This window comes from Hydra vulgaris, chromosome 12 (genome assembly GCF_038396675.1).
Source record: "Hydra vulgaris chromosome 12, alternate assembly HydraT2T_AEP".
In the NCBI taxonomy this organism is placed as follows: domain Eukaryota; kingdom Metazoa; phylum Cnidaria; class Hydrozoa; order Anthoathecata; family Hydridae; genus Hydra; species Hydra vulgaris.
In genome coordinates, this window is record NC_088931.1 from 3,949,170 (window position 1) to 3,974,699 (window position 25,530).

Here is a 25,530-nt window from a genome sequence, read left to right on the forward strand (position 1 = left end):
TATGTGGCTCAATTTCAAATTCATTATCATTTGAACTGCCTTTTTTGGTATTAAAAGAACTTAATGAATTTTCAGATTCGGTATCAGATACAGCGTTTAATTTATTATAATTACATTTAGCTTTATACTTTCTTTTTAATGAGTACTGAAATAATTTATCCAATCCCCTAACCTTCCTTTCTTTTCCTCTAACTGGTCTTTAAGAAAAGCTATGTCTTCCTATTTGTCATTTTGGTTTCTCAATCTATCTTTCCTTAATTTTTCAATCATATTTAGTGGGTTTTCTCTAATCCAGAAAAACCTTTTTCATTTTTCTATAAAGTTCTTTCTTTTTTTCACTTCAGCAGGATTGTTTCTTTTACTTAAGCTTTTCAGCTTGATCCAGTTCTTTACCATTTTTTCGAACTTGATCCGATAAAATGGAATTATTATTATTAAATGCTTATAAAAACTTAAAAATATTTGATAAGGTTATACAGTTTGATCTATCATTGCCTTAGCTTCTGAGTTGTACTTCATATCCACCACGCGTCCATGGAACTACAAGTTTAGATATTGTGCAACAATGTAAGTGATTGGTAGAACAATTTGGTGGGAATGATCCACTTTTGTTTGGACATCCTACAATAAAACTCAGTTTAACTTCAAATTTAGATTTTCTCAGAAAGTTGTAGTATTGAAGAATTTCTTGTGCAAATTTATTTTTGGGAATAGTACAGTTTATTTTTCCCGCTAGAAAAGTATCATCAACTCTTTTAATTTCCTTTTTTTTATTTTATTTAAAATCTTTTTTATTCTTTATTCAAAACAAAATTTGTTCAGCAAAAAAAGTTATGTTTACAAATATAAAATTATACACAAAAATTGAAATGTAAGATATTTTTATATTACCCACTAAAAACCTGCTTTTTGCTAAAAAAAACAAATACTTTGAATGTTTATTTATAAAAAAAGCCCGTTAAACTTAAATTGTTCAACTCATTACCATGTTATTGGATAGTTTGTTTTTTAAATTAGTTGAAATTTAAGAGTCCCACAAGTGGGGTAAAGTTTTGCTAAAAATGGGGTAAAAGTTGACCCTTTTGCTCTCTGTGGCAAAACGGTCAATTTTTTCCAAATCCTTTCTGATGATCAACAAAATTTTGTAAAGAATTTTAAGTACTGATTTGGGGTCAGGGCAGATCATAAGTTAGGTTTTAGTTGCAAATTTGTTGTCGCAATTTATTACCACTAAAAGTATATTACCACTAGAAAAGTATCATCAATTCTTTCAATTTTCTTTTTTGGTGGCATCATTTAAATTATTAATATTTTATGTTAATCTAAAATTAAATGTTTACATAAAAATATGTTATATAAAATAATCATATAAGATTATATATTAAATTTGAAAATGAAAAATTTATTTTCTATTTTATTTTAGAAAAATTTTGTATTTTATTCAAAGCAAAATTTGTTCAGCAAAAAAAGTTATGTTTTCAAATTGTACACAAAAATTGAAATGTAAGATATTTTGAAAATACCCACTAAAAGTTCACTTTTTGTTGAAAAAAAAAATACCTTTAATGTTTTTTAAAGAAAAGAGTCCCTTAAACTTAAGTTGTAGAACTCATTACCATTTTATTGGATAGTTTATTTTTTAAATTGGTTGAGGTTTAAGTGTCCCACAAGCAAGGTAAAGTTTTCCTAAAAACGACCCTCAAAAATTTACTCTTTTTGCCTTCTGTGGGGACCTTTCCGATGTTCAAAAAAATTTTTGAAAAAATTTTAGTTACTAATTTGGGGTCAGGGCAGATCATAAGCTGTTCAAATTTTTGACATGATCTACTTTTGAATAACCCTACTCTGCATATATATATATATATATATATATATATATATATATATATATATATATATATATATATATATATATATATATATATATAAAACATAATTTTGGTGTTTTTTATGCTGCATAACTTTTTAGTGTAATTTAACACCTTTTAATGAAGAGTGTACATTAAGATCAGAAATACTATTTTTAGATGGAATATATTGATAATGGCAAATAGTGATAGTGGCTAAATCTATTAAATTCAAATTAAAAAAAATAGAAATTATCAATTAAAATCTTGATTAATGCTTTGTACATACCTGTATAAAACATAACATTGATTTAAAACCACTTTTAAATGAGGTCATCATCATCATCATTAGCAGCAGCATTACCTTCTAAGACCAGCACATTAGTTGCGTTATCTTGTAAAACAATCAGAATTTTGGTGTGTAGAATTCAAAACTTACTAAACCCTTATGTAAATATTCACTAATATTTTGCCCTGTATGACTTTTTTGACTTGAAAAGTGCATATCTCTAATGGGTTTCATATTTGAAAATGGGTAACCTTGTTAACTGCTGTAGACTTCTGGAACTTTGGGGAAGGTAAATTTTATCAAATTTAAAAAAAAACACTTTTTAAAGCATTACTTGATAAATCATAAGCAGTATTTGTTATAAAACTTTTTCTATTCTTGATTGACTCTAATAATGATTTAATAAAATCATTATTTTTATCTTTTTTCACTTTATTGGTGCTTTTGTTTAATATTACAAATCTAATATTTTCATCAATGTTGCACTAAGCATTATCGTTTTGTTGAGTATCATTGTTGTATTGAGCATCATTTTTGTGCTGAGCATTCTTTTATAAGTTAAGTACATGATTACGATTGTTTAATACAAAGTTCTATTTTTAAGCTAAATTTATTTTTTATACTATATCGTTTTTTATTTCCTTTGAGGATTTATCAGGAAGCTTAAAATTTATGAGATCGAATCTTAGATATAAACCATTTCATGTTTATTTATATTATAAAATATTATAAATTTATATTATATATAATATTATATATATATAAATTATATTATATATGAGTAAAGTTAGCTGCTCATTGTTTCAAAGGAATTTAATAGATCACTATCAGTGTCTGTCATTATCAATATATTCCATCTAAAAGTAGTATTTCTGATCTCAATGTACACTATGATCATAATGTACTCAATTAAAAGGTGTTAAATTACACTAAAAAGGTGTGCAGCATGGAAAACACTAAAATGATGTTAAATTACACCGTTTTGGTGTATTTCTTGCTGCACACCTTTTTAGTGTTAATTTACACCGTTTTGGTGTTAAATTACATCGTTTTGGTGTATTACATGCTGTACACCTCTTTAGTGTTAAATTACACCGTTTTGGTGTATTTCTTGCTGCACACCTTTTTAGTGTTAATTTACACCGTTTTGGTGTTAAATTACATCGTTTTGGTGTATTACATGCTGTACACCTCTTTAGTGTTAAATTACATCGTTTTGGTGTATTTCATGCTGCACATCTTTTTAGTGTTAATTTACACCGTTTTGGTCTTAAATTACATCGTTTTGGTGTATTTCATGCTCCGCCTCTTTTTAGTGTTAAATTACCCCATTTTGGTGTATTTCATGCTGTACACCTCTTTAGTGTTAATTTGCAACGTTTTGGTCTTAAATTACATCATTTTGGTGTATTTTATGCTGCACACCTTTTTAGTGTTAATTTACATTGTTTTAGTGTTTATTTAGATTGTTTTGATTATTTCAGGCTAGTTTCAAACAAAACAAAAAAACTTCTAAATATTTAATTATTAAGTACATAAAAATGTGTTCTTGTTTATGTTCTGCTCATTAAAAAAGTTCTTAAAAAATGACTTTGTGGTTCATTAACAGTTTGTGATTTCAATAGTTAACTTGCCTCTATTGAAAAAAGGAAAAAAAAATTTTTAAGTATAGACATTTCCAAAAATGATTTTAAACTAGAAAGGTACTCTAGATTAAATGCATTAAAAAATCATAGTTTGGCGTGTATAATGTTAACAAGCTTTTTTGGAAGGCAACCACAACAGCTTTAATGCATAGAAGGTACTTGTCTCCTTCATAGTAGCCTGCAAACTGCATGTTAGTGACTTCTAGGTTTTTGCCTAATAACAGTTGAGGGAGGATTTAAATAATACACAATAGCCATTGCAAGGTTGTCATCATCGTATTCCTAAAATAAACAAACAAAATAAATGATTTTTCAATCCTTATTATTGATGTAGGAGGGTCAAACAAAATTCTTTTTTTCTGCTCAGTTAAAAATTTAACTTTTAACAAAGCAGGAAAAAAATTATTTTAATACACACACAGATATATATATATATATATATATATATATATATATATATATATATATATATATATATATATATATATATATATATATATATATATATATATATATATATATACAGTATCGGACAAAACAAGTGCAACCAAATAATGCAAATTTAGTTTCTTTATATAAAAGTGCTGCATTTTTTCAATTTAGAGAAAAAACTATGTAACTGTTTAGAGACAAAGTTCTTCAAGTTTTATTCATCACAAAGTTCATTATTTGTACACGAAAATTAATAAATTAATCAAAAGTATTAAAAAAAAGTTGATTTCCTTCTGGACAAAACAAGTGCAACTCGACAAAATGTTGACCAAGCTGTATTTCGCTATCAATATTTCGTGGCAAATTCTTTGTTGTCGATCACAGCCTTGCATCTTCGAGGCATAGATTCGATCAGGTGATCAATGAAACTTTGTAGAATCGCTGCCCAGGCCTTTTGCCACCTTCACGATTAATTCTGCGGTTGACGATCTCCCACTGGTTCTCGATAGGGTTGAGATCCGGAGAATGAGGCGGCCAATCCATCACCGATAGGTGGTTGTCTTAAAACCACTGCTTGACTACTTTTGCAGTGTGTTTTAGATCATTGTCTTGCTGAAAAACCCATTTTATTAGCATATTCCATTCGGCATGAGATAACATAACATCTTTCAGGATATTTTTATACATGAAACGGTCCATTATTCCATCGTTTCGATGTTTTGGACCTAGAATATTAGCAGAAAAACACCCCCAGACCATTACATTGCCTCCACCATGCTTCATGGTTGTATGGCAGAAACGTAAATCGAGGCATTTTCAGGCCTGTCGACGTATACGGCAAATGTCATCGCTCCCAATGATGTTGAACTTCGATTCATCACTGAACAGGACAGTTCGCCATTTCTGCAAATACCAGTCAATATGAGATGTAGCAAACTAGAAACTTTTCTTCTGGTTTCTTAGTGAAATCAGCAGTCTTTTTGCAGGGCGTCGAGAAAACAATCCGGCTCCAACAGCGCGTTGTCTGATTGTTTGTTCCGATACAGGCAGCTCTAATTGCTTTTGTATCTCGACTGATGATATCTAGGGATCCTTCTTGACGGATCTGGCGATCATAGAATCCTCTCTAGAAGTGGTGGAACGCGGTCTTCCACCTTTGTTATCTGCTGCCAACTTCCCCGTAGAACGATATTTGGAACATAGTCTTGATACGGTCCATTTTTTCTCGTGATATTTATCACAAAAACTTTTTTGTGACATTCCACTTACGTAATCGCCAATAATTTTCTTTCTTAGTTCCAATCCAAGACTGTCGGGAGCCATTTTTGCACTTGAAGTCATAAAAATAAATAATGACGCTTCTCAAGGCTTACCGTGTTACATTTACCTTGTGATGATACAATAATGCTCTGTGGAACACAACGATAATACTGACTGAATGACTTCCACATACTGACTGAATTACATGTCAATTTACATGTCTCTTATATAGTAAAATGAACCTGTGTGAACCTGTTCTGGAAGATTCTAGATGCTTCTTTTCGATGCTTCTGGAAGCTTCTGGATGCGTCTGGATGCTTCTGAATGTTTCTGGATACTTCTGGATGCTTTCAGATGCTTCTTCTGGAAACTTCTGGAAGCTTCTGTATGCTTCTGGAAACTTCTGGATACTTCCTTTAATTATTAAAAAACTTCCGTGACGTTGACACGGACCAGACATAAGAAAATGAAACAAACCAAAAAAGTTGCGCTTGTTTTGTCCGCTTTAAAATGCCACTTGTCAACGAAATCCTGCCTGTGTGCTGTCACCTGTCAGCTGATTGCTCATGTCATGGCATGCTATGACTCCAGACTCCTGAACTGTTTGCTGTGGTAGTATAGTTCGTTTCGTTTTTAAGTCATGTAAAATTAGGAACACTTTTTAGCATTGTTCGATGTTGGTTGCAAATGTTTTGTCCAATACTGTGTGTATATATATATATATATATATATATATATATATATATATATATATATATATATATATATATATATATATATATATATATAAAAATTAGTAAATTAGTAAAAAACACTTATCTAACTTTTATCTTCTACTTTAAGTTTCAGAGTTACTAAATCTCAAAAAAAATTCAATTTATAGAAAAAAATATTTACAGGAATTTATAAATTATCATAAAAAAATTTGTAATTACTATATTTTTATTTTTTTTTTTGTTAACGGTAAGTTACAGAAAGTAATTATTAAATAATTTTCTTTGGAATGGGAATAGTTTAATTTGGTCATTTGTTTTTATAATTTTTTAAGAGGTATTTATTTTTGTGCCTACATTTAGAAATTAATTCAGATTTTTTATTTAATAAATTTTCTTGATTTAAATGAGTAATTATTTCAAATTTTTCTTGCAAACATAGCATACATTTTTTGGAAATGTTGTTATAGGCAGGGGCAGATTTTAGATTAGACCATTGTAGATTAAAATTTTTATTTTTTTCTTTTAAATCCCAAATATATTTTGACAGCATAGTCTCTTTTGAATATTTTTTGTGTTTAAACGATTGTTTGTGGTTGGCATAACGTTTTTTCCATTCCCCTCGGTTAAGCCAATATATTGTTTATAAGGGTTATTTTGTGAGGAAACAATGGACTTGTAAATTATATTTTTTGAAAGGCATTTTCCATTTAGAGGGCAATCTATTTTTTGTTTACAATTACAATAATCAGTGTTTTTTTCTTTTATATGTTCATTTTTATTAATTAACGCGAAGTTGTGGCCTTTTATAATTCTTTCTAAATTTTTTGTACAACTATAACTTACTTTAATGGTATTTCTGTTAAAAACCTTATGTAATTTATTAGAGGGAGGAAAATGTTTGTCTACTAATTTTAGAAAAATTTTACCTATATTTGTTGAAACATTTTTGCTGTACCAAATATTGAACCAAATTATGTTTCTATTTCTATTACGCTTTTTTACAATTTTCTTTTCAAATTTTAGCTCGAAATTTTGAAAGCCACTTTTTTTAAGGGCATCTTCATAAACGCGTTTAGAGGAGTTAAAAATATTTTCATTAGAAGAGTTTTGGTTTAGCCTATTGTTAATTGAAATTGGAATTTGTTTTAGAATTTGAGGGGGATGGTTCGAATTCACATTAATATACAATAATTCGTCATTAGGTTTTTTGTAGGGCTTATAGGGACTTTCTGAGAGGTTAAATGTGACATCAAGAAAATTCACTATTTTTAAATTTAAATTTATTTCAATTTGAAAGCCAATATATTTAAAAACTTTAATAATATCTTTTCTAATTTTATCGAGTTGTGGCCCTGATTTTTTATGCATTATCATTAAACCGTCGTCGCGATAAAGACCTAATTGATTAATTTGGATTATTTTAGCTAGGGTATTTAAAATATATAAACCTACAAATTCGCAAATTTCTGCTCCGTCGTAACTTCCCATTGTTACATCAAAGCATTCGTGCGTGGTTTTTTTCTTCCACGTTTCCTTATCAAAATAGAGTAAATTTTTTCTGCAGTGCTTTATTATACGGATAGTGTCCTCAGTAATTTTTAACTGGGATTTTCCAAATTCTATTGTTTTATCTAAAATTTCTGCTGTGATTGAGGGGTAAAAATCTATAAAATCAAATTGTATAAATGTGCATTCATTTTTATTGTTAATTTTAGAAAACCAATCTATAACATCAGTGGTATTTTTCCACTGATGTAAACTCAATTTTTTTCGAATAGAGTTATTAATTTTGTCTAGTTTTATTTTACTAACGTGGCCTAGGTTACTTTTTGAGGGTACTAGTAGCCTACAAGGGAGTTTATTTTGAAAATTTGGTTTGTGATCTTTGAAACAAATGCTTGCGCTGGTGCAACTGATTCAATTCTCGCATCTAAATTAATATTTTTGGCGATGTTTTGAGCTTCTAAATTAATGGCGTTTTCCAAGTTTTTTGGTGCTTTTGTATAATAATTAGAAATATTATCGCGCAGTATTTTTTGATGAGTTTCTGGGGTAATTTGGTAAATGTTGCTTGTTTTGTCAGCAAAAACTAAAATATTAGGGTTCAATTTTATATTATTAATGTCTAGTTTTAATTGTTTTTGGAATTCATTATTTATGTTTTGAAATTTTATAGTTTTAATTAAGTGTAATAAATCATTTTCAAAATTTTCCAGGTCAGAAATTAATGGTTGGGCGTTTTTTGTTTTCAATCCATAGTTTTTATTCTGTTTTTTTTTTCAATTAAAGGGTTTTTATTTTTAGATTCTAAGAAAAAATGGGCTTTCCAACGAATTCTTTTAATAAAGTGTTCTACTTTGTCTATTAATGAAATAGTATAACTTTTTTTGTCTGGGATTGGGATATTTTTGAGAGAGTAAGTAAAATTGTTAGTTTCCATGTTTAGGTTAGGTAAAATACAATTAAAGAGTGCTCCACAAGTATAAACTTGGAGCTTAATATGTAAATTATGTTAGTGTATTTTACAAATAGAGTGCTAAATGTTCTTAAAGAACAGAGGAATAATAAATTAGTAAAAAACACTTATCTAACTTTTATCTTCTACTTGAAGTTTCACCATTGCTGGATCATCAGGAAGAGTTACTAAATCTCAAAAAAAATATATATATATATTTATATATATATATATATATATATATATATATATATATATATATATATATATATATATATATATATATATAAATATATATATATATATATATATATATATATATATATATATACATATATATATATATATATATATACATACATATATATATATATATATATATATATATATATATATATATATATATATAATATATATATATATATATATATATACATATATATATATATATATATATACATACATATATATATATATATATATATATATATATATATATATATATATATATATATATATATACATATATATATATATATATATATATATATATATATATATATATATATATATATATATATATATATATATATATATATATAAAAGAACTTTTAAAGAGATGAAAGCGGACAAAAAAAATTAAAAAGACTTTTTTTTAAGTTTGAATTGTTTTTTACAGTATCTTTTATTGAAATATATTTTTGTGCATTGTTTATAATGTTGTGTACTTTTAATCTTTGTTTAGTATTGTTATGTATTTTTGTGCATTACTTATATTGTCTTGTGCGATGTTTATATTTTCATGTATTTTTATTATATTGTCATATATGTCATTATAATGTCATATTCTTGTGTGTGAAAGTTTAGTTTTTTTGTATATTATAAATTCTTTTTTTACAATAAATGTTTGTATTGTGTGGTAGGCTGTTACGTTTTGTCAATATAAACTGTTTGTAACTTCCCCTGTCTGTACTTATATGTTAAATTGTTGTTTAAAAATTAATATTGACTTTTTAATATTATATAATTACTTTATTATTGTAATGATTGTCACTTAATTTATTAATATTAATGCTATTATTATTGTTAATATTATTATCATTCCTATTGGTATTTAAAATTTATTTTTTCTATTTGCTTTATACTTACGATTAATCGTATTAATCGTTACGATTAATTGTAAGTGAAAAACAAATACTAATCTATTTGTTTCAACATTTTTTTTTTACTTTCTACTTTGCAAGAGTTTTTTTGTATTGCTGCCGTTTTTATCTGTTTACTTAATTTTTAATTTTTTTTTAAGTTATTATTAGTGTCGTTATTGTTTTAGTTTTTAAATTTATCTTATTTTTTATAAGTTTTTGTTAAATTTTTGTGGTTTTTTGTTTGAATTTTGTTATTATTATTTCGTATTATATCATATTATTATATTACTTATATAGTTTTCATTTTGATTATAAATGTTATAAATATTAATTAATCAATGTCAGTGTGTGTGCGTGTGTGTGTGTGTGTATACATATGTGTATATATATACAGTACTGGCCAAAAAGATCCGACCACTAAGGTTTTTAGACAGAAACGTAATACCACTTCAATTTAATGATAATATGATTGAATTAAACGCAACAAACAACATTCACATAAGTCATTGACACACTTTCGAAGAAACCAACAAGTAGTTCACATTAGAAAAGAGTTTCTAGTACCTCGAATGTCTTCCTCTGGCTTTGAGGACAGCTTCTATTCTTCGAGGCATAGAGGCAAGAAGAGAGTCACAGTAATCAGGCATTATTTTTTGGGACCACATCTCTAGTATAGCCTCCTTCAAAGTTGTCGCCGACGTCGAGTTTGGTTTTGCCACTTCTGCTTTCAATTTTACCCAGCAATTTTCAATAGGGTTTAAATCCGGTGACGAGCCAGGCCACGGAGCAAGAAGTTCGATGGAATACTCTTAAAACCATGTCTTGACGATCTTTGTCTGATGACATGGCGCGCCGTAATTCATAAAGATGTCACAGTTGCGAGTTCTGAGCCAAATAGGAACATTTTCCTTTATTATTTGCAAATAATTAATAGCTTTGATAGTTTCACCTGGCGGCATGAGATGGATTTCCGCTCGACCTCTGGCAGTAATTGCTCCCCAAATCATAATTGCAGGGCAATATTTTACCGCTGGAGCAACATAACGGGCATTGTAGCGTGTGTTTGGTGGCCGTCGAACATTAACTTTATGCGTAGTAAATTGTTTCACCTGTGATTCGTCTGAGAACATGACACGTCGCCACATTACCAAGGTCCAATTTTTATGTGCTGTACAAAATTTGAGGTGATCACGAATATTTTTCTGAGATAGTCGTGGTTTTAATGCAGCACGATAGGATCAAAGACTGAAATCGTCCACAAGACGTCGCCGAATGGTGCGAGAGCTCACATTCACATCAGGAAACAGCTCATTAAGAATTTGTGAAGATGATGCCAGTGGGTTCTCCGTGGCTGCACGGCGGATCATAGCGCCAGTTTTTGATGTGGTACATCATCATCTGCCACTGGGTCGTCCTGCAGCGCTGGTGCCTGTTGACGTGATGTGCTGAATGACGTCGTGAACAGTTGTCTTGCAAACGTTGTGCATTTGTAAACGTGCGGCAATCACACTTTCAGACTTTTCGTCTTCCATCAAAAGGTTTAATTTAGCACGTTTTCCAGGTGATGTTGTCGCCATAGTCAATAGCAAATAGTAATTCACAGCCACGCATGCGATGGTATATATAACAATGGTACAACTGTTTTGATTGGCTGATAATCACGCATGCAAAGCGTGATGGTGAAATTCGAGGAAAGCGCCTACACTACGATGTACATACTGTATACATAGATAAACAATGCGTGGTCGGATCTTTTTGGCCAGCACTGTACATATATGAAAAATTTATATAGTAAAAATAATTTAACTGTAAAGGAAAAAAGAAACATATCACTTTAAAGTAAGTGATATGTTTCTTTTTTAAACTGGTTACTAAAATATGTTAAAATTTTAAAAACATGTAAAATATTTAAAAGGATTTAAAATACTTTTAAATACTTTACACATATTTATAATTTTATTCAAATATTTGTTACTAACAATAGTAGTAATTTAATTTTCAGAACAGTTTATTGATCTTCAAAATTGTAATCAGCAGAATAATTTATTTTTTAACAAAATATGTGGTTATTTTTATCGGTATTTAGTATATGTTAAAAGTTTGATAAAACATGTTGGCAAATATATCTTTACACTCTTTTACAAGTAAAAGTTGGTATACTATTTGAACTATTAGTTTAAAAGAGTGATATTAAAAATTTACATAATAAAATATAAATTCAATGAAAACATTTCCTTAACAATTGACATAGATTAAAAAAAAACTAACCATCTAACAAGATTTAAAAAAAACTAACCATCTAACAAGATAAAATATGTTGTGTATTAGAATCCAGCTCATGCAGCACCTCATCTACATCAATTTCCGCTCGCTCACTTGTACACACAATAGTTGCGTTTATGTTCAACTTAGCATTAGCTAACAAAAAATATTTATAAATTATTAGAATCCAGCTTATGCAGCATTCATCTACATCAATTTTCATTCGCTCTCTTGTACACACAGCAGTTGCATTTGTGTTCAACTTAGCATTAGCTAACAAAAAATATTTAAAAGTTATAATACCCAAACTATACATAAGGATTAATTCCCTGTAAACTACAAAATATATTACATCATAATATATATTATGATAGTGTTATCAGGTTTAACAATTATACTTCTAGGAATATTACATAAATAATGAGTCTATATAGAAAAGGAAATTTTTAATTTAATTTTTTACTTTAGTTAAATAAATTAAAAATTAATTTGACCAAAGAAATTTAATTTGAGCTAATTGAACACTTTTTAGCTACATGCAAACTACCTATAAAACGTAATTTGCACGTAGTTAAAAAGTGTTTATTAACATTGTACTACATTGCTTGCAATATATATTGGGCAAATGTCTTATTACCACAATAAAACGTAAAACACTAAAATGCGTTTAACAACGTTTATTAGTAAGTTTATCATGGTCTAAAACTGTTAGCCACTTTTGTAAAAAAATATGTAAAACAACTCTACACAATCTAATGTTGACACACTTTCGTATAAAGCTGCTTAATAAAAAAGATTTGAAAAAGCTTTGCACTGTTTTGTGAAACACCGTTTTTTAAGCAGCTTTACGGTATAAACAATTTTACACCCTGTAACCGGTAAATCTTACACCGTTCTGAAAAACACCGTTTTACATAACAGTGTTTTTTTTACAAAACAGTGTTTTTTTTTTACAAAATAATGTCGAAAACAAAAAAAAGGGTGTTACGTTTTTCGAAACTATTTTTTAAAAAAAAGGTTTTTTTAAAAAAAAATAATGTCGAAAAACGTAAAATAAAAAAACAAAGAATAATGAAAGAAATGATTGCTACCGAAGCTCAAACCCTCAGTCGATGCAGCGGCACTCCTTTGCGGCAGCAGGCTATAAGGTAGTTGGTGTATATACTGAAGCCCCCAGCAGCAGACTGTTTCAGTATGACATCATACATGTTATCATTTATTATTTTTTTATTTTTGTTACTATTCATTAAACTCCTTTTTGGTTTTGCGACAAATTGCAACAATTTCTTTTTTACATTTTCAACAATTAAATTTGCGACAATCAAAATTTTGCGACACTATTCTGCCACACCATTTTTTTTTAGCCAGCATTTAAAGATTATTTTTTTTAGGGTACTCTTTGGGTCTCGGATGGATACCTTATCTGACAGTAGACGAAGAGAAACTTAAAAAGCAGTTGAAGTACCAAGAAATTATGAGTCTTGATTTAAGTAAACCTAAGTATGAGCTTAATCTTTGGACGAAACTAAGAGGCGAAGCACGAGTTCTACACAACAACGACTATAAGGTCTTATAAAAAGTATGATTCGTCTTGCATAGAATATGTATATAATAACTTTGAGATTTTAACATTTTAAACCAATAATTTATTATGCGTGAACGTTTTATATATTTTTTAACTTTTAAAAATAGAGTTTACCTTAAATGATCTTATTACAAAATTACAAAAAGTGATTAGCTATTCTGTGTCTAAAGTTGTAAAAAGTCATAGTTTCATTCTAAAAAGTCGGGTTCTAGTTTTTTATATTTTTGGATGCAGTTAATTCTGCCTTAAAACCACACAGAGAAAAATCAAAATTTATGCTGAGAGTTTTTCTAGCCTTTCTTTATAAACTATGTTTTCAAGATTAAACGCTTGTTATTATCATTGTTTATTTTAATTTGAAATAAATTTATTTTGCATTTGAGTGGAAAGAAAACGTTATAAACGTATAGATAAAAATTATAAAAATTGGAAAACATCCTCATACCTGTAGTGTTTATTATCTGTAGATCTTCCACTCATAACTTTGTTTTCATTTAACAATTTTTTTGTATAATCAATTAAAGAATTGCTTTTATTTAATTAAATACTTTTTTGTATTTTTTTACAAAAAAAAATAGTTGAATTAAATACAAACATTTCGTTTCTACTTTGATTTTTTTTTTTTTATCGTTTGTTTAGTAGTTATTTGCGTGTAGTTGACCACTTTATATTTATTTGCGTGTAGTTGACCACTTTATATTAAAGATTTATTCATATTGGGAAGTAAATATTGCGCAAGAACTTTGTCTTATTTTGTAGATTGAAATAAAATGTAAATATATACATTGCTTTTAATTTATATATGTTTGTATTTATTTGTAATTGGATTTGTATATTTTAAAGTTTGGTTCTTATTAATAGCTTTTTACTTTTTTATTGTTCAACTTGCAATCGGGTGAGGTGGTGAATCGGCAGAATTGTAATAGGTGATCAGTCATATTATAACAAAACAATAAAAGTATTTTAGGTTGAATGGTTGTCTCGGTTAAATCAAGGAAATATAATTATGATTTTGCTGCATTAACATATTTTGGATCTATGCTTGTAATGTATTTTTTTTTTTTTTTATTAACAAAAGTAATTTACTTTAGATACCATGACCGTCTGTACTATAAGATTTATTAGAGTTAACGTTTGTACTAACTAATAATATAGACGTTAATCGAAAAAATCGTAAAACGTAACAGCCATGTTCGAAACTTTATCATTTATAGGTAAACTTCGCAGCTATGTTAGTTTGATTCTTTTTCATATATACTACTTTATGCATATCTTAGAAATTAGGTACTAGAGAATTTTGTAAAATTTTAACCATGTTATTAATGAAGGCAAGACAAACATTCCATCTCTAATTCATGGGTCTGATCTTATTACCTCTCCTAAATGCAGAACTTTAAAGCCTTTATCTTATCACCTCTCCTAAAAGCAGAACTTTAATGCTCCTTTAAAGCAGAACTATTTGCAAATAACTTTTCCTCTAATTTGACTCTTCGACCTAATGGCCATACTATTCTTGCCATTTAGGTTAAACGATTGTTAGACATCAAAAACACTCCAGCTTCTGACATTCTTGTCAGAGTCTGACAAAAGTTTCCTCTAGAACTCTCTACAATTTTCTTTAACTATTTAATAAGTGACTGAATCTAATTTTCCTGCCTGTTAGAACATGGCATCTTTGGTTCTAGTTTTTAAAATCTCTTAAGAACACTCTGACTTCTCCAATTATTGTCCAATCAGTCCTCTTTGTATTATTAGCAAGGTCTATGCGTCTTTAATCAACAAATTTCTAAAATCTCATCTTGAGTCTAATAATTTACTCTCAGATAATCAATACTAATTTCGATCTTCTCATTCAACGGCTGACTTGATAACTTGCTGTAACTAATACAGCAAGTTATCAAGTCAGCCGTTGATATAGATTGGGTGGGGGGGGGGAGAGAGGCAAGGGCTATTGGTCTTGACATTTCAAAAGCATTCGATCAATTAGACAAGCTGGTCTTCTTCATAAGCTTGCTTTATATGGTTTATCTGGCAAGGTTTTTGTGATAATTAAATTATTTCAATGTTATTGAATATTTATTTGAATATATAATATTTTTTTAATTTTGTTAACACTATAATATTGAATAATATTGTTGATCAATATTATAACTTAAATCAAATCAATAATTAAGTCATCCTCAAAGGCCAACTCTTCTTCATTTCTAGTAACTTCTGGGGTATTTCAACGGTATTTCCTTAGTATTTTTTCTTATTTACATTAATTTTATTTATTGGGCTTGCAGTGTCAATTTTAACTCTAATAAAACTCGGTTGTTTATAGCAAAATAACTCGGTTGTTTATTACAAACCCAATGTTGTCGACATTCCTAAATTTATGATTGGCAACTCCCTCACAGAGTCTCCTGCTTAACAATATCTTAGGTTATCATAACTATTGATCTCTCATAAGAACCATATGTACAATCCATTGCAAAGCACCTGCCAAGGTTGCTTCTCTTTATCGTGCTTGCCATTTTCTTACTCCTGATTCCATTCTCTACCTCTAAAAATCTCTTATTTGTCCCTGTGTAGAATACTGTTGTCATATTTGGGCTTGTTCTCCTAATAATCGTTTTTCTTTTCTAGATTAGATCAAAAAACGCTATGTAAATGTAAATACAGATCTGCTTTATCTGCCAAGCTTAACCCTTTCTTCTATCGTCCTAAGGTTGCATCTCTTTCTTTTTTCTATAAATACTATCATGATCGCTTTTTTTTTTACTGCACCTTTTTTATAGTTTACTTCGTCATTTTCATAATAAGTTATTTACAAAATATTTTGACCGGAGCAGGCAGAAGACAAAAGTCTTATCATCAAGCCCCGTTGTATCGTTTAACCTATCATAAATCTATCATAAATTTTTACAACATCAATAAAATAATATAAATACTTATAAATAAACATTTTACATTTTTTTATACATAAAAAAAAAAAATATTTATACATTCATAAAAATATATATGTATAAAAAAAAGAAAGAAATAAATACAAATTTAGATAAATAAGCAAAAAAAAATATATGTTTTACTTTTAAGCAAACGAAAGAAAAGTTAAGAATTGAAAAAGAAGATATTAAAATTAAAATAGAATTTGAGATATGTCATAATCAAGTAACTGTTTTTTTAAAATAACTTTGAAAGTTTGAAGTGAAATTAAAGTTTTACCTACAATTGGAAGGAATGAGTACCACAAATGTGGCCCTCGGTATGTTATTGAGAAATTAGACTGTTTTAATAAGGTTTTTGGGACCTGATAGTTATGCAATGAATGCTTTGTTTGATATTTATGATTTATAATAACAAAAAGGTCGTCAAAAATATTTGGCAGCATACGATATTTAAATCTAAACATGAATAAAAGAATACTGTAGATATTTAATTGATAAACATTAAGCCCTCCAAGCTTTTTAAGCAGTGGATTGGCACTGGTGTATTTATTAGCATTTAATATAAGACGGCTTGCTTGTTTTTGTTTATTCAAGATACGCTTTAATTTTGATGGATAAATGCTGGCCCACGCAATATTACAATAACTGATATAGCTATGGATTAACGAAAAGTAGATAAGTTTTAAGCAGTTTTTATCCAACTTATGTCTTGTCTTGTACATAATTCCAATACTCTTTGAAATTTTATTTTCTATTAAATTAATGTGGTCTTTCCAACTTATTTGTTCGTCAAGTAAAACGCCTAAAAATTTAATGCAGAATGTCCGTTGTAAATTAGTTTTTTCTATTGAAATATTTGGGAGTTTTAGGGGCAAAGTTTTAGATTTAGAGGATTTAGAAAAAAGAATATATTTGCTTTTAGTTTTATTTAGAGAGAGTTTGTTGGCTTTCAACCATTCATTGAGGTTGTCAAGCTCACGATTCATAGTGATAAAGATTGACTCTATGTTTGAGTGGATATAAAAAACCTGAGTGTCGTCAGCAAAAAGATTGAAATTTAATACACTAGAAGATAAGTAAATATCGTTTATATAGATAATAAATAATAAAGGCCCTAGAATAGATCTCTGTGGAACTCCGCAAGAAATGTTTTCTAGTTTCGTACAGGTTTTGTCATAAGATACACATTGTTTGCGATTATTAAGATAGGAAAAAAACCATTTATAATTATTATTTTTGACACCATAATTTCTGAGTTTGTAAAGAAGAATAGTATGGTCCACAGTATCGAAGGCCTTTGAGAGGTCAATAAAACCCCCAAGAGTATATTGGTTGTTTTCAAATCCGTTTAAAATTTCTTTAACTAATTAAATCCGTACTGATTATTATTAAGCAATTTATGTTTTATAAAATAATTGTATAGCCTATTATGCATTATTCTCTCTAGAATTTTAGAAAAACATGGAAGTATTGAGATAGGTCTATAATTAGATAATTTAGAAATATCACCGTCTTTAAAAATTGGAACTACTCTTGCTAGTTTTAAGAGGTCAGGAAAAATACCATTATTAAATGAAAGATTAAAAATAATTAGTAAGGGGTTTTCAATATTATCAAAAACTTCTTTAACAACCCTTGGGCTAATGTCATCAAGACCTGAGCTTTTGTTTGGTTTTAACATATTAAAAGCAAACCGAAGTTCATCAGGAGATACTTCAAGCTCATCCATCACACAGTCCTCTTCTTTAATATATGATTTAAAATGTATATTTCCGGGAGTTATTTTATTTGCTAGGTTTTGACCGACGTTTATAAAAAATTATTAAAACTCTCTGCAATAACTTTTCGCTCATTAACTACTGTTCTTTCATCTTCAGTGTATACATATTTTGGTAAAGTATTACCATGATCTTGTTTATTTTTTCCTATCACTTCCTTTATTATATCCCAAGTTTTTTTGTTATTACCAATATTATTTTGAAGTGATTTTGAGAAATAATTTTTTTTAGCTTTCAGGTTTTCAAACAGGTTTTTGTAAATTTTATATATTTTTCGTTTTGATAAGTTTTATTTTTTTAGAATTTTTCATATAGTCTTTATTTTTTTTTGAAGATTTAATAAGCCCTTTTGTAATCCAGGGACTTTGCAGGTTTTTAAGCTTAGTTTTTATTTCCTTCTTCGGAAACGCTTTGTTGTAAGCATTAATGAACTCATTGTAAAAAAAATCATAAGCTATATTAACATCTTTGCAATTATTGAGTTGTTTCCAGTTTACTTTGAGTAAATTATTTCTAAACGCCTCAATATTAATTTAATTAATCTGCCTTTTTACTTCCCTTTGTACTTTGCTTTTTTTTCCTTTTTTAAAAAAATGCGAAATGAAAAAGATTGGAAAGTGGTCGCTTATATCGCTTTTTATGATTCCGCTTTGAATGTTGCATGTTGTAAAGTTGTTAGTAAAAATATTATCAATGAGAGATTCGGTTTGAAGAGTTACGCGAGTAGGTTTGTTAATTAAGGGAATAATGGTGTACTGAAAAAGAGTGTCCTCAAAAAAGTTTACATCTGGATCATTATCATTATTCAAAAGAAGTGTGTGTTGTTTATTAAAAATTTCTAAAAGATTTGTTACGTTTGATTTGTTAACCATTTTCATTATTATAATATTTAAAATTAAGATTAAAAATGATTAGATTTCTAGCTATATCATTTTGAATTATTATAAACATTTTTTAAAATAATAAGTTTGTCATACCTGACGATCACATTTTCTCCATTTAATTTTCTCAATTTCGCTTCAGAAAATAACTTCCTTCATATTCTTGCCGTCTCTTGAGAGAAATCTTCATTCACGTAAATATTCAGACCTTTGAGTTTCCTTGTTTCTTTTAAAATGTTTGATTTATCTTTAAACCAACCTTTTGAACCAGCCGTGGCTCAGTGGTTAGAGTTCTGACTCGTAACCCAGAGGTCCGAGGTTCGATGCCAGCTCTAGCCATATAAGCGACATTGGTACGGAAGGAGGCGTGAGCTTCTTGTTAAATGCTCTCCCGCGGTGCTCTGTGATAAGACCGTAAGGACTTCTGGGAGCACCTAAAATAACTACAAAAAAAAAAAAAAAAAAAAAAAAAAAAACCTAAACAACTTCAATATAAGGGTTTGGGATCGGGCTTCTTTTCTAAATCCAACTCGATGCGCTCTTTCAATTTCGACTCCTTTTACTCCTAAATTTACATATAATAAATTCTGAACCTTTTGTTCAGTTTCATCCCAAGTTTAATTGATATTTTCAGGAATTCCGTCTATCCTTAAGTTATTACGCCGCGACCTATTTTCGGAGATTCTGCATTTTTCGTTTAAAATTGTAATACTATATGGGCTTTCAAATTCTTTAGAATCATTAGCAGCTTTCACCTTTTGGTCGATTGAATGTTCGTGAAAATTTAAGCTTTCTTTTATGTCTTTTATATCATTTTCTAGCAAGTGTATTCTTTTAGAGCAATCCAATGTTTTTGTTTCAATATCATCTAGGTGTGTATTGATTATTTTTAAATTATCGCTAAGTAAGTCCACAAATACTTTTTCTTGTTCTTTAAATAATGTCCGTATTTCTTTTTTGTGCTGAATGAACATATCTTTTATTTCGGATAAAGTAGTAGCCATTTTTAATATTTTTTTCTTTCTTTTTTGAGCTGTTAGAATTACGTCTGTTCACCACGGCGGTCGAGTTGTAAAAAAAAAAGACCTCAGGTTGACCAATAACTTCCAACTTATTAGTGGTTGCTTGCAGCCTTAATTGAACTGAGTTAGTTGATAAAAAAATCTAGCACAACTTTGTAAGCAATCCAATAAAGCTGTTCCTGTGCGGTAAATTTTTATGAAATCAAAATCAGTTATAACGTCTAATAACTTGTTAAAACAAATATAAAAATACGTCTTTTCAAAAAAAACTTATACTAAAGATAAATTAATTCATGATAAAAATGCTAATAGCTGAAAGATTAAACCGTTTTTTCGCTAATGTTAGCTCTAATTTAGTACGAAATACTCCTCCAACTTCTCTTACATTTGATTTTCATTTAACAACTCCTAATAACTAAAGACTTAATCAAAAGTAAGTATAATTTACGAAGTAAATTATACTTACTTTTAAAAGTAAGTATAATTTATAAAGTTACGAACTGCATTACAAGGCCTAAACAATAATGAAAAAGCAGGATCGGATTAAGTCAGCGCTTATATTAAAATTAGTCTACAATATAATTGAACCATCTTTATTTCATATTTTCAATCAACCGCTCAAATCTGGTATAGTTTTAGATAATTTAAAAATTGTCACTTCAATTTTTAAAGCTAGAGTTTAATCGAACCTAATTTCAGGCCTATATTTGTCTTATTGTGTTTGTCAAATAAATTGTATTTATATGTAATGTACAATTAATTGTATTTAACTGAAAACAATATGTTGTACACTAGCAATTTAGTTTTTCAAAAAAAATAAAAAACATTTAACATTTGTAGTATTAGTTAAGGGAGATCACCCCCCAAATTTGAATACAGACAATAGAAGAATACTTTTTAAGCAATCTAATATACAATATAATAAAAACTAAAAATTTACCTTTTTTTTTTTTTTTGGTCAACGATTGTTACATATACCCCAAAAAAACCCTAAAATAAGCAGAAAATATGATTTGCGCCGGCCAAGATTTAGCAAAAACTATTAAAAAAGGCAAAGTGAAATTTTTTATTATTATATTTAGAATAGGTGCATGAGTGTTTTAAATGGAACAGATTTGGAAAAAAAAATCTGGGTCTGAGGACAATTTTTGACAAGGTAAAACAGCCATACTAGTTTTTTTCTTGAGGTATCAAAATTCTGTTTCATTTAAAACACAGGTCTTATTAAAAGGAAGATATGCTGAAAATTTGAGACAAAAAGCTCAAGGTATTTTACAACATTAGCCGGCATATTGAAAAACCTTAAACTGAGAAAACGCTAAAAACATAAAGTTATTAAATAAAAAAATCTCCAAACATATTAAATATTACATATAAGACTCAAATTTAAGTTAAAAACCTTCTTTTTCATATAACTTGTCTTCATTTTTTAAGGTTTTGTCACTTTTCTTTAATTTTTAAGCCTTTAATTTTCGACGACGCAATATATTATTTGGCTTTCCTCAATAGATTGACCGGTTAAGGTAGATTTTGTTTATAGCATTTGAACCGTTTATTGTATAATAGCCAGGAATCATGTTAAGTTTTTCATAAGTTAGGATTGACGATATCATCCCAATATTAAAATTAGCAATAGCATCGTAGACATCAAACTTTAGCACTGTAATGGTGGCAAATTTTGTTTTCGGTATACGATTCCAAATTTTTCCATTAAAGGACTCATTCGCGTTTTGTATTTTGTCGTGAAGACATTTTTTAAGCTCATTATTTTTAGTAAGGTCCTCAAAAATAGGTCTGATCTTCTATACAACCTCTTAGGGAAGGCCAAAGCCTGGCTTGTAGGTATTGGTTTTATTTACTTCTCTGTTGAATTTACTCCAACTACTTGTACCCGTTGGATAATGTGGGTAATGCCAGTTTTTATCTTTCAATGATGCCACGTGAAAAAGAGTTGCAAGTGCTGATGATTTCATGGCAACTAAATCACCAGTATTTTGTCTAATTGCCATACCAAAAAAATTTTATAATCAATCAATTGTTGCATCTGTCAATCTTCCACGATCACCTAATCCTCTCACTTTTTTTTTCAATTTCCAAAGTTAGGCTCCAACACGCTTCTGATAGTGCCCAACACATTCCAATTTAGTTACTTGAGTGTCAGGATAAACATCCTTGACAATATTGAAACTTTTACTATCTCTATCACCCAAAAAGTCAACATATTTTAGTTTATGTTTTTGAACCGATTGCTGGAAAATGCGACTATTTTCTTCGCATTCCATTCCACTTGCAGAACCAATGAAGTTCATTTTAAAAATATGTAAATTTACACTTGGCATAAATAGTAGGATTTCTTTTTTTTTAAAGAAATCCTACTATTTATGCCATTTATACTTTTGATTTAAAGAGCACCCTCTGCAAAATTGACTCATTACCTCAACATCTAAAACATTTCCACTTTCCAATGAGAGTGCAGCAACCACACCATTTAAGGAAAATCCCCAACGCTGCCATGTCCCATGACAAGATACACCAATATCAAAAATCTCATCTTCATTTTGACAATTTTGTCTTAAATTAGCTGCAGCATCAGTCATTGTTTCCTGTGCAACTTCCTCTGTAATATTAGCTATTTTCAAAACAAGTTTATCATAGTTTTTTGGCGTCATTGGTTTTGGCATGTTTATGAGGGTTGTAAATTTTTGAATTCTAGAATATCCTTTTCCAAGAGTTCTCATTGTATATATTGTACATGTGTTTATATCGAAGATTTCTTTTTGATATAATAATTTAGAAGTATAAATGTTATTTTGATATTTACATTTTGAACAAAAAATTGAAAGTTTAGATGCAAGTCATTGCTTTTCGTTAATGTTTTCAGTTATCAAGTGGGGCAACTTAAAACTGATACAGCATCTGACAAAATAGAACAGTCAATTATTCTATAACCTATCACATCTTTGTTTTGGACATAAGCATTCTTTTGTGGTGGTTCAAAATTCTTTTGTGGTGGTTCAAAATTCTTTTGTGGTGGTTCAAAATAGGTTGAAGCTTGCGAAAAGAAGTTAACGTTTTGAAGATGTCTGTTTGTTTATCAACGAAAGATTCAATATTACCATTTAAGAGGTGATTTAAACTATTTAAAATTTCACTGCAACGTAACACCTTTCCATTAAAAACCCTTTTTCTTTTTACTGCTCGTTTTGTCCTTGCTTTAACTCTACTTTTACCATGTTTAAAAACTTTAAAAAAAATTATTTCTGTTGCGATAAAAATTGAGCTGAAACTAAACTTAAAAACAAATTGAACCCGTCATTTCGAAAAGGACATAAGTTCGTTAATTAAAAGTTTTCAGGACCAACAAAAATATGTTTCTTATCAAAAAAGTCTACGGTGCTTATAAAACTAAATATAGGAATAGATAAACAAAAAACATATAAAACTTTTGTGAATTTTATTTATTAAAAAAGATTATTATAAATCATGCAGATATTTTCAACTTAAACTTATGGACTAATGCCTTTTTCCAAATGAATTCTTTTTTGTACATATAAATCCAAAGATTATCAGAAAAATCATTAGTTAATCGTCTTTTATTTCTTGGTATTCATTGTTTGTTAAAGTTGTTGACCATGCAAAAACTTCTGTATAGAAGTTTTGATACTCTACTATTAAATATGGAATATATTTTTCTATTTTTTTCAAATCTGATATTTTATTTTCATTGATTGGCACTTTGCCAGCATATGCAGGAGCATTACTTGATGGTCAGGGTGGCCTGGTACCCATGCTTTGTAAGAGCTGGAAATCATGGCTGACTAAGCTATGACAACACGTGAATCTATGGATTCACGTGTTGTCACTAGACCAGGTGTGGTTTTAGAGAAGGTAAAATGTGACACTTTAGAAATGATAAAAATTACTTTTTTGTCCTTGGGTATTCCTTTGCCATAGGAATCCACAGATAGCACTAGTTTTTTATAATGGTTCGGCCACCATTTTTTTATGTAAATAATATCTTTTTATAATCAGTTTTAGGCCTTCTTATTTCAAAGTTTTCTTCAGCCGCAGCTATAAGATTTTCATACTCAGTTGGTGTGTAAATCCTGTTATTTTTTCGAATATATCATTTGGCAGGAATGAGTGACCCCGTTTGGGTATGTAATATTGTATCTCATTGCTATCTAGTTCATCTACAAGTGATAAAAGAACTCGGACCATGGCATGATTCCAATTTTGGCCAGCACAACCATCTGAAAATAGGTGTAGTTCTTTGGCATCATTGCCAATACATTTTTAAATATAATCCAGCACAAAAATACATGCTTCATTGGGACCTTTGTTAGCGACTTCTTCACAATAAGAATAAAATATTGATTTTTCTGTTTTAAGATCATATATGCAAAACTCATATAGCCATAGTTGACGTAGATAAAAAATCTCCTGGACAGGGATATGTGGAAGTGGCAAATTTTGCATAAAATCAAATGCAATCTCATACACATTTGGGTCATTCTTGCACTTAGTTTCTACTTCCTGTATTTTTTTGTAAAATTTATTAGCTTGTCTTTTATGGATCTCAATATCTGCTTGATAGACTCTTTTTGCATTTTCATTAATGTGTGTTTTTTTTAGTTTAATCTTTAACTCTTCACACAGTCCACAGACATCAATTTGCTAACTACCAAATAATAAGCTAAAATTTTCATGGAAATATTTTAAGTAAAATTTATATTTAACAGGATGATCTGGATATTATTGTTTGTATAATGTGTGCATAATTTTCACATTGAGTTTTTCATCTAAAAAATAAGATAATGCATTTTTATTATAGTAGTGCACATATCTAACATTAAATGACTTGATATGTTCTCGTACTTTAATTAATGTATCGCCAGGCAATGCGTTGCTTCGTGATCCCTCAGATTTACCTATGTGATCAATGCGCTGCTCATTTCTTTTTAAGAAAACACATAAAAGTCTAACTTGTTTTATAGAAATTCCATGCATACTGCAAAAAGCTTTCTTGTACACTTTTAACACCATTTATCTTAATGTGATAAATAAAGGTAAATTCTTTTTATTTTAGGTTATTCAGATCTAGGACGTTTTCTCTATATATCTTTCTTTTCAATTAATGACTGCAAGTATGTGTCTAAGGCGTTTTTGCTATCAAATTTATTAACAAACTGTATAGTACTTTTCATAGCATCTTCAGATATAATATATGCATATTGAATCATCTTAAGGTAATAATATAAAAATTATACTATTACCTCAAG

At 28.7% G+C, this 25,530-nt stretch overlaps 1 protein-coding gene across 4 annotated transcripts in view; it reads left to right on the forward strand.

The window, feature by feature from the left end:
* The window catches only part of LOC105848058 (uncharacterized), a 108,875-nt gene extending 94,633 nt beyond the window's left edge, over nt 1-14,242 (forward strand). For all 4 annotated transcript variants that reach the window (XM_065811269.1, XM_065811272.1, XM_065811271.1 and 1 more), the window contains exon 16: nt 13,444-14,242. In XM_065811269.1, the coding sequence (XP_065667341.1) occupies nt 13,444-13,628 (185 nt within the window). In that variant the 3' untranslated portion in view covers nt 13,629-14,242. The remainder of the gene's footprint in view (nt 1-13,443) is intronic.
* Nucleotides 14,243-25,530: the final 11,288 nt, after the last annotated feature.